The sequence below is a fragment of the Cricetulus griseus genome (genome assembly GCF_003668045.3).
Source record: "Cricetulus griseus strain 17A/GY chromosome 1 unlocalized genomic scaffold, alternate assembly CriGri-PICRH-1.0 chr1_0, whole genome shotgun sequence".
Lineage (NCBI taxonomy): Eukaryota > Metazoa > Chordata > Mammalia > Rodentia > Cricetidae > Cricetulus > Cricetulus griseus.
In genome coordinates, this window is record NW_023276806.1 from 29,676,815 (window position 1) to 29,692,725 (window position 15,911).

General features: G+C 49.4%; 1 protein-coding gene across 3 annotated transcripts; it reads right to left on the reverse strand.

Moving 5' to 3' along the window:
* Window positions 1-804: 804 nt before the first annotated feature.
* Pitx2 (paired like homeodomain 2) lies at window positions 805-15,590 on the reverse strand. 3 transcript variants are annotated; one of them, XM_035451926.1, is made up of 4 exons: window positions 15,545-15,590; window positions 14,949-15,047; window positions 3,773-3,978; window positions 805-1,368 (listed from the first exon to the last, which is right to left on the reverse strand). In XM_035451926.1, the coding sequence occupies exons 1-4, from the start codon at window positions 15,588-15,590 to the stop codon at window positions 805-807; spliced, it is 915 nt and encodes a 304-aa protein (XP_035307817.1). The 3 variants fall into 3 exon arrangements, with proteins under 3 accessions (XP_035307817.1, XP_035307816.1, XP_027251219.1); XM_035451925.1 differs by having other exon boundaries at window positions 14,949-15,086; XM_027395418.2 differs by lacking the exons at window positions 14,949-15,047; window positions 15,545-15,590 and adding an exon at window positions 4,867-5,071.
* Window positions 15,591-15,911: the final 321 nt, after the last annotated feature.

The following is a 15,911-nucleotide window of genomic DNA, read 5'->3' on the forward strand; positions in this document are numbered from 1 at the left end:
AAATACTACCCTGTATATTTGACTAGGCAGGCAGAGGAAACTGGTTTGTTTAGGAGGCAGTGACTGAGACACCCTGGCCAGGTGACAGAGAAAAGGAGAAAGAATCCAGACCAATTTGTATGCAGTATATTTTACTCCCAAGAAATAAAACACATTTTTCATATTTGCTGAAAAGTAAAACGATAATATCGTACGAAATGTTATACACAGGATAGGTTGTACATAGCAGTTTCAGAAACAATGCATCCACCAGAGAAACTATTCTAAAACATATTCACACATTTTTATAATAATAATATGTTAGAAACATACAGTGTGGCATTTAGTATATACATTCCTTTGCTCGCAAGCGAAAAATTCTAGCTGATTCTGTATAACATGCTTTCTTTTAAAGCCTAGACTTTAAAAACACTGTCGTGATAGTACTAACAACTGCTTTTATAAAATTAATTTGACATTTCGATATATATACATCCTTTCAGTCATTTTAATGTTAACAATGCTAAACTTAAAAAATAACAAGCTTATAGTAATGTTAAAATGTCATATCCAGTCAAACATTTGTTGGTGTACGCGTTCTTGCAACTGTTGGAAATTCTTTCAGAGAAAGATGTCAGATACTTGGGGGCATTCCTTTGAAATCAAAGGCGCTCTCTCTTTAAATTCAGTGGTTTCTTTTCCTCCGATATCTTCTTTTTCCTCTTCTTTCCGTAGTGCGTACGACCTTCTAGCACAATTCTCAGTCTTTCTGGGGCAGAGTTGCCCCCTCCGACAGTCCTCCGATCCCCGCGCGCTGGGCGCGGTTCACACCGGCCGGTCGACTGCGTACTGGCAAGCACTCAGGTTGGAGGCCGGGTTCTGCACGCTGGCGTAGCCGAAGCTGGAGTGCTGCTTTGCTTTCAGTCTCAGGCTGGCCAGGCTCGAGTTACAAGTGTCCCTATAAACGTACGGAGGAGTCGGCGGCGCGTAAGGACAGGCGGGCGTCGGCACCGCGGAATTCAGCGACGGGCTGCTCAGGTTGTTCAAGTTATTCAGGCTATTGAGGCTGGAGCCCGGGACGCCGGTCACCGCGGAGGGCACCATGCTGGACGACATACTCATGGATGAGATGGAGTTGGGCGGGGAGAACATGCTCTGTGACGACAGGGGGTTGACGTTCATAGAGTTGAAGAAGGGGAAGCTCTTGGTGGACAGGGACGCCGACGTGAGGCCCTTGGCGGCCCAGTTGTTGTAGGAGTAGCCGGGGTACATGTCGTCGTAGGGCTGCATGAGCCCATTGAACTGAGGCCCGAAGCCATTCTTACACAGCTCAGCTTGCTGGTTGCGTTCCCGCTTTCTCCATTTGGCCCGGCGATTCTTGAACCAAACCTGGGGTGGTGGGGATAAAGGATGAGACAGATGACACAGAGGCAGTGAAAAACTCGTTCACACAAAGTACCAGAAGCCAACCCGGGTCGCACCCTGGCCGTCCCTCTTCCCTGCAGTCTACATGGCGCGCAAGCCACTGAGAATAGTGAAAACAGTAGCGGTGCTTGTCCCAGGCCTTGGCAAAGCTCTGAGGCCTAGTCCGCTCCAGCTTGAGAGCCTGGGCTCTGAGCTGTGTCACAAAGCCCAGCCGAACGCCTAACCGCCTATAGGTCGCTTGGTCCCCCAACCTAAGGCCTATTTGGGGTCCAAACACACTGTAAGATAAACGGGACCCTTCCCGAACCTTGCAAACTTGCTTCCATTCCAAAGCCACAGAAGTGGTGATGAGGACCAGAGGGACTGAGAGGGCATCCACTCTCCTCCCACACAGCCCCTCCCTTCCCTCCAGTACCTCCACGCTCCCCCCATCCCCCAACGCGCTAGGACCCGGTTGCGATACCCTTCCTCTCCTAGAAAAACAACCAAATAAAACGGAAAAGACCACCTTCCTAATCTGCTCATTAAATTTTAGGCGCTAGGCAAACTGGGAATCCTGCACCTCCCTTCTCTTTGCTCTGCAGCACCCCACTCCTACCCAGGCCTCACCAGCTACCGGCTCAGCTCTGGACGAGACCGAAGCAGTCCTTTGGCTTTGCGGGAGGCTACTCAAGCTGGCCAGCCCCCAGCCCGCGTCCGGTGGCCCCGCCGCAACCCCTCTTCCAATCCACACTGGCCCCGCCGGTCGCCCCAGACAGCGGCTTTTGTGTATTGGAGCGAGGCCTGGCCCAGCAGCCCAGAGCTGACACTGAGGATGTTCCACATTACACATCTCTGTCGCGCCCAGCCGTCTAATCCGCTTTTTTTTTTTCTTTTTCCTTTTAGTCCTGATTTCCTTTTTTCTCCCCCTTCCTTTTTGCACCCGATTGCTATAAAAAGAAAGCCTTACGCACTTGGCTGAACAACTAAGCGCCTGGAAGGAGGCAACTGGAGCAAGCACCCGCTGCAGAGGAACAGGGCCTCAGAAAAGCGGGTGTGGTGGGAGGGCTCTCCCTGGGGATTTCAGTGAAAGACAAATTGTGTCTTTATTTTAATTGTCATTTCTACTGCAGGCCTTCTAAACTTTGACCAGGAGAGAAGAATACGTGCAAGGCCCACTGTTCCCTGATGCTAAAGAAAGCTAAAGAAAGACTGACCTTGCTCAAAACCAGGCGGCCCCCTGCACGAGCTCTGGCTCCTCGCAGTTAAACTAAAACCACTCTCTACTTCTTCCGGGCTCCTTTATCTGCTGGCATAGCCTAGCCTGCAGCTGTGCCGCACGGACAGTGTCTTCCTTCTCTTTGCTTTGGGAATGCACTTGAGTTTTTATTTTCCTTGTTGTCTAATATTCTCTTTCTTTTTCTTTTTGCCGCCCCCACCCCTCCCACCTTTGCCTTCTTACACTTCTACCCAGACCGCCTCTTTTTAAAACGGCGGTCTCTTGAGTCTGCTGGGTTCTGTTTTCCTCTTTCAGGATCGTAACTATTTTGGAAATGCCTACCGACCGGTGTTAAACCAGGATGATGCTACTGGGTAATTTAAGCTTTTTATTTTTTTCGCCAATCCGTAAAGGGGCAGATTTGCTACAGAGTGAAGGTAAGCTCTCTTTATAAACCTATAACTATAATTAGGCGAGGGGTGTGAGTACAGCTTTCAAAGAGCTGAACTTCCTCGAGAAGATAAATAAACCAAATTGAAACGTCTTTCTTCTTTCTTTCTAAAAGTGCTAGCAGAATAGTCGTTACTTCCAAGGATTACAAAACTAGGTAGTAGAGTGCGGGAGAAGTCTGAATGGCTGAAAACCCCGCCCGGGAAAAGACCCGAGAGCAACTCTTGCTAGCCAAAGGGAGAAAGGGCTGGGCCGGGCTGGGCGCGAAGGTTCTCCAGTGAGGCCAACCCTTGCGTGTTTCTGGAGGGGTTTCTTGTTCTAGGCGCACAGGTTGGAGCCTGTTCACAGCTCCTGGCGGGGAGGGATTTTATTGGCGCTCGTCTGGCGACGGCAAGCCGGGAACACAATGCCCTTTGCTGAGGAATGCCCGCGCGGCTCAGCTTGGGAGGGCGCCGGATGGCCGGGCAGAGAGCGGGTGAAGCTCTCGGCGCCTGCGCCAGGCAAGCCGCTCTGCCTGGGAACCCGGAGCAGTAACCCCGGGCACACTTGCCGACTAGAGGCCTTCGGCCTTTTCTTCTTGTAAAACTGCTTCCCACCGGCGCCCTGGAGGGGCGACACTGCCTTCCAACCACCACTCTTACCACCAGCCCCGATCTGCAGGGTCTGAAGCTTGGCAAGGCCTTCCCCCTAGTTTTTTCCAGACTGGGTGCTGGCTCCTACCCGGACTCGGGCTTCCGTAAGGTTGGTCCACACGGCGATTTCTTCGCGAGTGGACATGTCTGGGTAGCGGTTTCTCTGAAAAGTGGCTTCCAGCTCCTGCAGCTGCTGGCTTGTGAAATGAGTCCTCTGCCGGCGTTGCCGCTTCTTCTTGGATGGGTCCTCGGCGCCCACGTCCTCATTCTTTCCTTGCTGGCCTTTATCTTTCTCTGAGAAAACAAAACAAAACAAAACAAAAAGAAACACAGCTTCGGTCAGATTCCTATTTGCAAAACGTGAGCTCCTAACAGGATCGGGTAGCAGAAACCGTAGAAAGAGCCAGGCTGCTGAAGGACCGGGACAGGGCTGTGAGCTGCGGCTCAGTTCCCTAGGGAGCGTTGTGTCTGAGGGTGAGCGGTGGAAGTGTGGGTGTGTGCGCCCCATTTCCTCCCCTCCCCCAGCGCTGCACGTTTTATTTACACGTTTATCTCACCGAGGCGATACACTCATTTTTTTATAGCCTTTGCTCACAAGTATACAGCCTTGAGAAGATACGTATCTTCTAATACACGCACATGTGCGTGTTTTACAGACAACCCACCCCCCAACCTCAGATTTCCTTACGGTTTTGGAAGGCCAGGAAAGTGGATTTTGGGATACAGGTAGGAAAGCAAGTTGGCCAGCTCTTCACGGGGTGGGGAGGTAAGCCTCGTTGCCAAGGGTCTTTCTAAGTAGTTTTAGAAATACTTTTTCAAGAAGCGAGGCTCCTTGGGAGGTAAAGGCCAACAAGAGACTAGGGATAGAATGGTGGGGCAGCCTCTGAACGTCCTTGGAACGAAATGCGGAGGCATTTGTGATCTAAGAAACTGAAGGAAGACCAAGGTAGGCACGGTGGCGTTTGCCGGATTACTTGAGCCACAGGAACCAAGCCGATGTAGACCAAATGGAAGGGACAGGGTCACTAGAATCCGGGCTCCCGGAAGTTCTGCGTTGAGCTAACGAAACGACCACTCCCACCACGCCTCCCCCAGGAGGGGGCGACTTCCTCGGGTATCAAGAGGACCAGGAGGCGCCGGGGGGCTGCGCTCAAGTGTCCGTGGGGCAGCGCGGCGCCTTACCTGAGGCTTCAGGGCTGGAAGTATCAGAGATTGTGTGCACCTCCAGTCTGTGTTTGGAGGAGTCCAGGGAGCGGGGCTGACCAGGAGCCAGGACCGAAGCCATGGCTATCGCCTGGGGATGGTGACAGAAGGGTGAGGAGGCGGCCGACAGCTTAGTCCCGGCTGCTCGGTGCTCCAAGGGCAGCGGGCCTTTCATGCAGTTCATGGACGAGGGAGTGTGACGCCCTAGGAGTCCAGGGCTAGCGCCCGCAGTGCCCCAATAGCCGCAGGTTCTGGGTAGCACTCTAGGCACCGAGTGTCCCCGTGTTAGCCGATACGGTAGTGCTAGGGGACAAAACCCCAGCCGAGTCCTCGAGCCAAGTTCCCCCTGTCTTCTCTAGCTGCAGGTTCCAGCCAAAAGTGTTCGGCAGCCGAAAGTCAGGGAGCCAACGCAGACTTGGGGACGTGGGCAGGAGGGAACCGCTGCGAGCCTCTTTAGGGAGCTGACTTCCACGATCCAGAGCGAAACAAGAATGGGCAAAGACCCTTTTCTTGCCTCCCTCCCTCCCCCAGATACCCCTCCAATAAGGACAGTTAAGGGCGCGCTCTGCCCGCCCCCGGCGCTGCAACCCTGACAGCGATGTGTCAAGAGTGACAGGGACAGGTAGCTGATATTAGATCCCCCGCGGCGGCTGCAGCCGCCACGGCCACCGCGCTGGCCTCCGAACACACCCTCCGCGGCGCGCACGCACACCCCCGCGGGCCGTCGAGCTGGAGCCGGGCCCCGCCGCAGCTCAGCTCCAGACACCCCGGCGAGTGACGGGCAAGCTCTGCGGCTCCGCGCTTCCCTGTTGGCCTAACATCTTAAAACCAGAGGCGGGCTTCCTGGTGGAGAGACGTCACTCTGCGGCGGCCCTCCCCAGCTCTCCCCGCCTCCGCCTCCTCCCAGACCCTTCTCGGGGTCGGAGTGACGTGGCTCCACACCAATCGCGAGGCCCCGAGCCGCGGCCCAGGGATGGTTCTGTCTGCACCTATCAGCAGTGAGAGGCCCAACTAATTCCTAGCTGTGCCCACCCGGTCTACACAGGCGCGCTCCTGGGAATTCTGCTCCCGCCTGGCCAAAGGCGACCTGGCTTTTGGTTAGGATTGGTGGAGAAAGGTGGAGAGAGGAGGCTTGGAGCCGGAGGGTTGGGGAAAAGGAAGAGAAGTCGAGGACCGAAAGGTATAAGGTTCAGCAAGCACCCGGTACCCTTCCCTTTGTGTCTCATCGCATCCATTTCTACATCAAAGTCCCCCCCCAAACCCCCCCACCCGCCACCACCCCGGGCCAGGACAGAAAGGAGATGCGCTACCTACAGCTATGAAGTTAAAAACATCAGCAAATCACCTTTCCCGTCTTAATTCCGCCCCCCACCCCATTCGCCTGTCAGGTGAATGTCGCGCTAATCTGAGGAAGCTTTACTTTAATTGCAAAGAAGACAGAGTCTTGAAAAGGCAGGCTAATAAATTAGAAATCGAGAAGAAAATGGACCCGTCAAAAGGAAATTACCTTGACTTTAGTAGAACAACTGCTTGGTGGTTCACTCTGGATTTATACATGAATAAAAAGTCGCCTCAAATCACGTCCGCTGTAATGCTTATTAGTCCCCAGACAGAAAACTCACAATAGAGTAGAAACCCTAACCCAGCGCTTTCGAAATGCTGAAAGCTTATCCATTCTACTTAACGTTGATTAAGACACATCCTAGATCTTTCAAATTCCTTGTACACTGTATTAAGTTCGTCCTAGCCAGAGAGAGCTATGCTTTAAATTCGACTCCCTTGTTTACTTTATTATCAATCAGATTCAAATCCAGGCTTTAGCCCGTAGAATCAACAACCTTGAGCTAATTATATAGAAAATATGCCTTAATGAATTTCCATACAATTAAGGACGTTGCCAAATGACCAATTTCAAGGATAATTTTTAACAGTCATTTTCTTTTCCTAGGGAGCTCAAGGCTGTCTTGAATCATTAAAACATAGGCAGAAACAGTAGGTTTGCGCTAAGGGTGGGGGGAGCCCAGAGGACTGCCCAACCAGGACAAGCAAAGTCTTTTTCATTTATATAAAACAAAACAGATCACTCATGGAGGAATCAGCATGGTGCAGCATTATTCGAAAGGAAATGTAAGTTCCAAAGAAATAAATTTAAACACTTTTTTTTTTTTTCTGAATTTGTTGTGGGACTGGAAGGGAGAAGTTCGCTCAGTCTTGGAGTTGTTCTTACCTAGCTCTCAGGAGGTTCTGGGTTTGAGATCTAGTGACACACACACACACACACACACACACACACACACACACACACACACACACACCTTTTGTGCCCCAGTCTAGGTCAGCAGAAGAACACAAAGTAATCTACCCTCTCCTCTGGGCTCTGCATTGGTGATTGTTTTACTGTGGAGTTAGTGTTATCATCATGGAACGTAATTTGTTTGACGTTACAGTCAATGATTTGCAACACCAGTATAAGGAATCTTCAGCAAACTCCCTCCTAGCCCTTTTTCACAAGGTTGGGGGACTTAGCCTGGCACTAAGCAGATGAAGCCGACTACAGACATATTTATAACATTTGTCTCTCTTATTCTTACTCCCCCAAACCCCCACACGCTATCAACAATTCCTCCCATCTTAAATACACAAGACCATCCAAAGGACCAACAGAGAATTGCTTCCAGTCTTGTCACACTACCATCGGGCCATTTTAAGAATTTAGGTATTTCTTCATAAGCTTTAGGTCAGCATTCTTAGTTTTTAACATTTTATTCTAACTCATCTCATTACACACATACACACACACACCTGCTCAGAGCAGAACACATGCCCTTGCGACAGGTCTGCACTAACTGAGGCTCATGCATCCAGCTATATTAGGTCCTCCAACCTTATCACTAAATTATACACATTACACCATCAGCCTGTTGGTAAAGAAGGTTAAATTAATTTACATTCTACTCATTATCTGGCGCTTAGATGACGCATTTTATCCCTGAGATTTGGCGGGCCAATCTCCTTCTCAGACCCCACAGTGTTTCACTGAAGACAATGTTCTTACATTTGTAGTGGATTTTAATCTGATAAGACTCTAATTTGCTTAAGTCTCTTAAATAAGGGTTTTAAATGTTTCTAGCCATTTTCTTATTGAATTTCCTCTAATTCCCTCAAGATCATAAAGTATATGTGTAAAGTAAATATTTTCTCCTGTGCACTTGCCAGCGAATGACCTACTACTAAGCCAATACGACTCTTTCCTGCCAATATGTTTACTAGTCATATTCTAGTTTCTTCTTTGAAACCTTACCATCACTGTGGGTGTCACAATACCATAGCCCAGAGTGCTTCATTTCATGATAGACTCCATTGCATCAAAGCATGAAAGTCTCTACTTTGGTGGGCATACTCTTCTTTGCCTTAAGATTTGAATGCTGAAGTGTCAAAACCAGTTGTTTTTTTTTGCTGTTTGTTTGTTTTTGAGGCTAGAAATCTTTTTCAAGGCTTGTTTTTTTTTTTTTTTTTTTTTTCCTGCAGAATTGAGCAGGTGCAAAGAGCCACATAGAGTTTCAAGATCATTTCACATTCAACCCAGAGACTTTCAGTTTAAGCTCTGATAGGTTCACTCTTCTAGCAGAACATTCATATGGAAAATCAGGGAGGGAGGGGCTCAGGAGAACCCCACATGGATGGAAAACCCAAGGGTAAGTGGTTGCTTCCCATAGTGCCAAATTATGGGAGATTTGGGAAAGACACAAGTGTACAGACAGCCAAGTCTAATAGACAAAACAAATTTTTAGATTGCATGGAACCACTGAGGTCACGAGAATAAAGACATCCAAGCAGTATTTGGAGAATGCTGATTGAAGTAAAAACAGAATCTAATATCATTGAGGTATGTTCATATATACATCTGTGCACACACATGTACATATGTGGGCACACACATACACAAACAACTGATGCAAATATATTTTTAATTTTTTTTCACAGTCATCTGACTCTTTCCTACTTGCTGTGTACATGCTATCAGTCCCGATAGGATGTTAGCCTTCTCAGGACCAAAAGGGTTCATGCCAGAGTAGGTTGTAGAGGTGTGTGATGGAGACCAAGAAAGGCTTTGAAATGAAGATTCAAGGGTGGTGACCAAGTTTGGAGTTGTAATCAAGTATTTGAGATTTGTGGACAATCACAGATGACACAGACAGAACAAGATGTTCGGAAGTCAAATCATACTTTCAATGAGTTTGGTACTACTGTGAACTCAAGTGGATTCTTCTTGGTCAACTCTAGAAATGATGGTTGCTACAGCCTTCATCAGAGAAGTCTTCTATTCAAGAAACAAACAAAAAAAGGAAAGAAAGAAAGAAAGCAAGAAAGAAAGAAAGAAAGGCATGTGCTGGGCTCTGGCACGTGTTTTCCTTGGGGCCAAGGAAAGGAAGCCCAGTGTTAGAAGGCACTAGTGGTCCCATCAACTGGGTTTTCTTGCTTACTCCTTCAAAGAAAGACCCTCCAGGAGGGAAGTGTGTGATGCAGGGTCAGGCGTATTTTGAGCTGGTATTTGCCACCGATTACCCATCTTAAAGTCTTATTTAATTTCACACTCTTTAGTGTTAGTTGAGCAAACTCCCTCCAGCTATTCCATCCCGGGGAGCAGTAGGTCTATCTGGGCAGTAGTTGCAGAGTATGGGCTGGGACTTAACCAATCCTCAAATGTAAAGCTTCTGCCCTCAGAACTCACCTGGAAGATGGCTCAGTTAGAGGGTTCCCTGAGCTGTCAGTTCATAAGGAGGTGTGTGTGTGTGTGTGTGTGTGTGTGTGTGTGTGTGTGTGTGTGTGTGTAGGGGGTGCTGCATAGCCTCAGGTGTCTCAATGACCAGGCCTGGCCAGGACTTGGCCACGTGATGGGTAGTGAGTGTGTGCATGGGTGCTATGAGGCACAGAGGTCAGAGGAGACCTGGCATCGTACCTAGAACTGAGTGGGCTTTTTTTTTTTTCATACCAGGCTTGAAAAGACACCCCCCCAACACACACACACACACACACACACACACACACACACACACACACACTCATGAAAGTGACTACCCCTCCCAAATTAAAAGCTTCTTCAGTGTGGATAATTTTTTTTTTCATTCCCTAAATGCAACAAAAGTTCAGGTTTGCTAAAGGGGAGGATTCTGCTGTGAATCAGAAGGCGGAAGATCAACCAACACTGCGGTCCTATAAAAAACATACCTAGTAGACAAGAGCTGGTAGAGTTCCTCATCTCTATTCTAATTGCTCAACCTCTTGAAGTGGTTTAGAGTGATAACCTAAGGGGGCATTATGGTGCCACCGGGAGGTATCTCCCACTGCCCAGTGAGAAAAATGAAAGAGATGGGGGCGGGGTGCTGACACTACTAACCCAAGAGCAGCTAATGTCCCCTCACACATCTGCCTGTGAGCATGGCAGGTTCACTGGGCACTCATTTCATTTCTAGAAAGCATGACTTTACTTAACCAAGAGATTGGTGTAGTTAAATGTGACTTAGAGGCATGGAGAAGAGAGAGAAGGAGAAAAGGAAATAGAGACAGTGAGACAGGAGAGGAGAAGGAAGCTGAGAAAAGCAAGGGCAGGAAGAAAACGAAAATGAAAATAAATACAGACATGCAGGTTTGGAGAAAAGGAGGTGCAGGGGCTAACTGAAGTCACTTAAAAAATAATTGGATTAAATCAATCCTCTCTCCAGCTCATGTTCACCTCCTTTTCCTATTTCTCTCCCTCTTCCTTCTTTCTGTTTTTTCTCTCCCAGACATGCTGGTAGCTAACATTCGGCATTAGTTGCCATGGTGACCATAAATCACATAAATCCAAAAATACCCACCTATAATCTGAGATGAAGCTTTTATTTCCCTAGCGAAATAATATTTTAAAAGCTGTCAGCTGACAAAAAAAGGAACCCACCTCATTGTAGTAACCTTAGTAATGTATTACTCTAAAGGTTTAAATTAAAATGTCAGCCTGTTCAAAACATGCTGGCAGAATCTTGGGCACTCCACATCAGATCCTCACAAAGAAGTTGACTCCATCACTCCCAATGGTTGTTCAATACACACACACACACACACACACACACACACACTTGTGCATATGCTTGCTATACTATTTTCTTCCCTCCATCTCAACTACTTTAGTCTTAATGGACTCTAATCACTGGTTTGTCAAAGAAGGGAGTGCTCTGTTGAGGCTTTTTAGGGACCCTTTGTGTTGCTCGTGGGTATTAATCGACTTGGGGGTGGGTGATCTTCGATGGCTTTTGGATGGGTACATCTTAAAGCAGTTTAGAAGAGAGAAAAGCTAGAGAGAGCAAAGCTGCATCCTGAGCGGTCAAGTATAGTGGGTATCGAAACCCAGAAAGGGTGGGTCTTGTCTACCATTCCTGCCTTCTTTCCCAGGGGAAGAAACTTTCCCAGTTGGAGTCCCTGAGGAGGGGCCTGCGGCTGCAGTTCAGCCTTTTGTCTTCTAACTTGGGCTTGTTGTCTTTTGCCTATCTTGGATTACAGGGTATTCGCTTAGATGAAGAGCCATTAATTACCCATTCAGTCAATATTAGGAAGACGACAAAGCTTTTTACATAGGATTAAGAAGACATCAGATTGTTCCATTAGTATATTCCTGCTCACGAATAAGCTTTCGTTATACATTTCCTTTTCCCCGGAGTCGCTCTAACAACTGCGGCATATATTAACAGCAGTCTGCGCGGAGTAACAGCCTAGGCAGTCTAAAGAAACTTTGAGTGAGAAGGGAGGCAGTCGGGAGGAACGCCACCTGCAAAGAATGCTCGCTGCCGCCGATCATCAGGGACTAACTACCTGGACATCTGGTACAATTTCCCGCTGGGACTGGGGGTTGGAAACCACAGGTAGAGAGGCAGCTTCTGCCAATAAACTGCAGGTTTAACGGTGGTGGAGGTGGTGTTCAGTGGGGAAAAGAAAATAGATACCTGCCACCACCCAGTTCTCCTGCGGGGCTTTGCTTTTGCAGGCCTCAACTCTCCTTCAGCTAGCGCCTGTACCTTGCCTCCTAGTCACAGCCAAGATCTCTCCACTTTTCTACATGTATGTAACCTTCTTTCTCAGGGCTCAGATCCCTGCCCCAGGCACCACCAATTTGCATTTTGCTATAGAAGGTTTAAGCGGGTGCTGTTAGTAGGTCTCCCATTTAATTGGCTTCATAATGGCGACGGAAAACCAAATCGTGTTCCTTTGTGGCTGAAATTAGGAGTCCTCGAGCTTCGCCAACGTTTTCTGACTAAGGGACTGGGGAAACTGCGCTCAGTCAAGGGTCAGAGTTTACCCATGTCCTCCAAGGAGTATTGAGCTGGTAGGCGGGAGAAGGGGCCTGTAGGGAACCCAGGGTATCAGGAGGGACCTTACTTTTCTTCCTAGGCGGGGAAAATCTGGGACTTGGTGCGATCAGAATACTTTCAGCCCAGCCATTCTGTCAAAGCTATTTAAAAATTAATGGCATGGCTGGGGGTAGGGAGAAGCGAGTGACGTACTGGCCACCTTGTCACAGGGCAAACTGGACAGGCTTGAGGCCAAGCGGGTAGCAGCGCTGTGGGCTTTCTGCCCTACTCTACAGAAGCAACTCCCAAACATTCTGCACTCTGTTCTCTTCCTGAAGGTCAAGACCATTTTAAGAGTTCCTAAAAAACTTGCGGAGTCCTCAGCTGGCCTCTGCTCCTTTCTGAAGGATAGGCCAAAATGCTTTCCTCTTGCTAGGCCATCTCTCTCCTCTACTAACTCTCTCAACCCCTACACTGCCTGATGGTGGTTATTGAGAAACCTGGCTTATGTCGGATAGAACTGAGGTCTCCCTTAAGGAGCAGGCAGGGTGTTTGAGGGAGGAGAGGTAGGTGCTATCCTTGAATATCATGGCTCTCTCTTTGTCATCGCATGGCATTTAAAAACATGCTTTCCTATTTAAAATAAAAGGAACCTCAAAAGTACAGAAAATAAATCCTAATCAGAAGTTTGCATATTCCATAAACTATTTAAATAATAGGTACTTAAAGGTACTTTAACTCTGAAAGGTACTTAACTCTGGTGACTTTCCTGCCTTTGCTTTGTGTATGAGTGTATGACATTTTAAAAATATATCAATTTACACACACACACACACACACAGTAAAATCAAGGTTTTCAGTATCTCTTCCCGTCACATGCCTCTTTTAAATCAATGCTATCAAACACGTTTGGACAGCAATTTTTTTTTCCTCTTTGGTCCAAAGGATAGGAAAACATATGGTTTGGCAATGTGGGGGGAAGAACCTTTCATATATGCTCTAAAATAACCAGGATTGCAAGTAAAGGCTCTCTCTCTCTCTCTCTCTCTCTCTCTCTCTCTCTCTCTCTCTCTCCATTTTCTCCACCAACCATTTTCTATTTCCTTTCTTTTTCCTATTCTCAAAAGCGAACTCCAGGGCACTTGACAATGGGGACTGGACTCCAGACGCATCCTGCCCACCTACAAGGTTCTTATCCCACCAGGGACTCTTTGAAGGGGTCCTGCGCCTCTCAGCTAGAAGGCAGGCCATTTAGCCTCAGAAACAATTCTCTGGGTCAACGAAATCAGGGTTGGGGGTGGGGTCGAGTCCTGGGGTCACAGCCTGCAGGACATAACTTGCCCCACGCAAGGCAAAGGCTGGCCCGCCCCCTGCGAAGTCACATTCGAGCTCCCCTGGTCCGGTCAGAGCCGAGGCCGAGCTTGCACAAAGAATTCTGCCTGGGAGTCATCGCTGCTCTTGATTTTTAACCATATCCCAAACATTCTCCGGTCTAATAATTTATTTTTACGACCTATTATCAAACAGAAGAAGAATTTAACACAATCTTAATGACAGAAATCACCCGACATTATCTCTGCATTGCCCCTATTTAACCCCTTGGGGTTAATCCCGGACAAGTGAGCGTTTAACTGGCCCAGCAGGACGACCGCGGATGTGCGCAGTGTCCGGCAGCCAAGCAGCAGCCTGTCTTAGACCGGTTATTTCAACAAATGACGCCTTTCTCTCAGAAACCCACAGAAAGCCTTTGCTTCTTTTCTTAGTAATACTTTTTGTTTACTTCACGGGAGTTCCAAATTACCCCCTCTGGCACACATTACATTGTGTCCTTACACTTTAATCCGGAAGGAGGGGGTTGGGGCCTAGAGCTGTGGGGAGTTTTATCTCCTCTCACTATCAAAGGTCAACAAGCTCCTAAGGTTGGGCACTTAGTACGGAGGCTGGAAAACCCGGAGAATAGAAAAATCGTAAATTGGAATTTTACATGTATTCCAAATGAAGGCTTCCCCATCTCTTATATACACACATACATTGTCCAAGGACAAATTTCTACTTCTCCCAAGGCCTTGGCTGTGTGTCAGAGACATTTTTCTCCCCTTTAGCTCAAGCTTGCAGACTAGCTGGTCTAGGATGAAATCAGCCAACCAAAGAACCACATCATCCAAGCCCAAGCAAGACCTAGTAGCTAGTACAGCAGCTGGGGCTCTCTGACAGAAGCTCACAATCCCAGCGGCCCTTGTGTGCTGCTCACAGTTGCTGTCTCGGGCTCTGCAGGGCTGTTGTCCGAACCCAGACCCTCCGAAGCGAGCCTTCAACACAGCTTTGCCGGGTTTGCCTGACGCCTTAAACTGCGTTCACCGGCCTGGGTGGGGTATGGCTGTGAGCTGCAAGGGACCTGGCGGTGCTGCGTGCAGTGGGACCGGGCGAGCGACAGAGGTCGCTGTTGGACCACTTTGCACGCCAGCTGGAGAGGTCGTGGTAGGCTGGGCCGTGCGCAGGGGATCAGACCACAGGGAGAGAGAAAAGGGAGAGGTGTTGGGTCTCAGGAGTGCAGTATAATTTGTGGAAAGGAATTAAAGTCCCTGGGACGGCTGCTTCGCGTTCTACCCAGAAGCCAATTGTCTAAATTCTGCAGCGGGGACACAGGCTGTGGCGGCTTCGCCCTCCAGTGTTTCACAGGAGGCCCAGAGTCCCGGAGGCGGGAGCCCGGCGCGCGGCCTGCGCTTCCCTCCCCCTTACCATTGGCGCCGGGATGCTGCCGCGGGAACAGCTTGCTGCTGGCTGCCTCTTTCCTGCTCTCGGGAGAGTCCGTGAACTCGACCTTTTTGATTTCGGAGTCTTTGGAGAAGAGACATTCAACGGCCGCCGGCTGCACGCCTGGGCCGCGAGTGCACCCGCCCCACGTGCGGTGGCAGGGGACGCCAAAGGGCGGCGGAAAGGAGCCCCGGGCAAGGGCCAGGGTTGGGGGCGAGGCGGGACGAAGGAGAAAGAGGGACAGAGAGCAAAGACCCCGTTAGAGAAGGACCGACCGCAGGCCCAGCCCCGGGACCCCTAGCAACTCAGTGCGGGCGGTGATCTGTCCCTGTGCCACCCGTTCGGCAGCCGGGAAGAGCGTCAGGGCAGTCGTCGCTGGTTCACCTGATCCCAAACTTCCCCCAAAGGACAAGGCCGCGGATGTACTAGTTTTTTGATTTCCTGTTTGCATAGCCACTTCCCTGCTCCCCCGAGAAAGCTCCAGTTGCGGGGGGCCTCTCTGCCGAGCCGGAGCCTTCTTGTCGCCCTAGTTTGGCGCAGTCTCCCTTCCAGGGACCCGGGCAGGAGAAGTGGGCTCTTACCTAATTGCACACACGCCGACACTAGTTTGCGACAATTGGTCTCCATCCCCCGTTACCTGCAAAACAGAAGAGAGGCACGACTTTGAGAGGTGGCGGTGGTTGGGAGCAAGAGGCTCAAAGGCGGCTGCTTGTGGGGAGGTCAGGATCAACTCCAGCTGTTAACCGCCTACTAGGTGCTGGGGTTCCGCACGCTTCTCCCGCCCCAGAGCAGCTCTTCCCAGCTTCGAATCCAGGACTCCCGCCGATGTTTACATTGAGGGATTTATATCCCCAGATGCAGGGGGAAAGGCCCAGAGGTTAGGAGGCCATTAAAACGGAGGGCTTCTGGAGAAGCTGTGGGGACTACGTCCAAGGGCGCCTAGGCCCG

What these genes read in the sequence shown, in the direction of transcription:
- Pitx2 (XM_027395418.2), bottom strand. Translation starts at nt 5,071, where the DNA reads ATGAACTGCATGAAAGGCCCGCTGCCCTTGGAGCACCGAGCAGCCGGG. An exon ending in TTCCAGCCCTGAAGCCTCAG is followed by an intron (nt 3,979 to 4,866) that starts GTAAGGCGCCGC and finishes TTGTTTTCTCAG; the next exon opens with AGAAAGATAAAGGCCAGCAA. An exon ending in TTACGGAAGCCCGAGTCCGG is followed by an intron (nt 1,369 to 3,772) that starts GTAGGAGCCAGC and finishes CCACCACCCCAG; the next exon opens with GTTTGGTTCAAGAATCGCCG.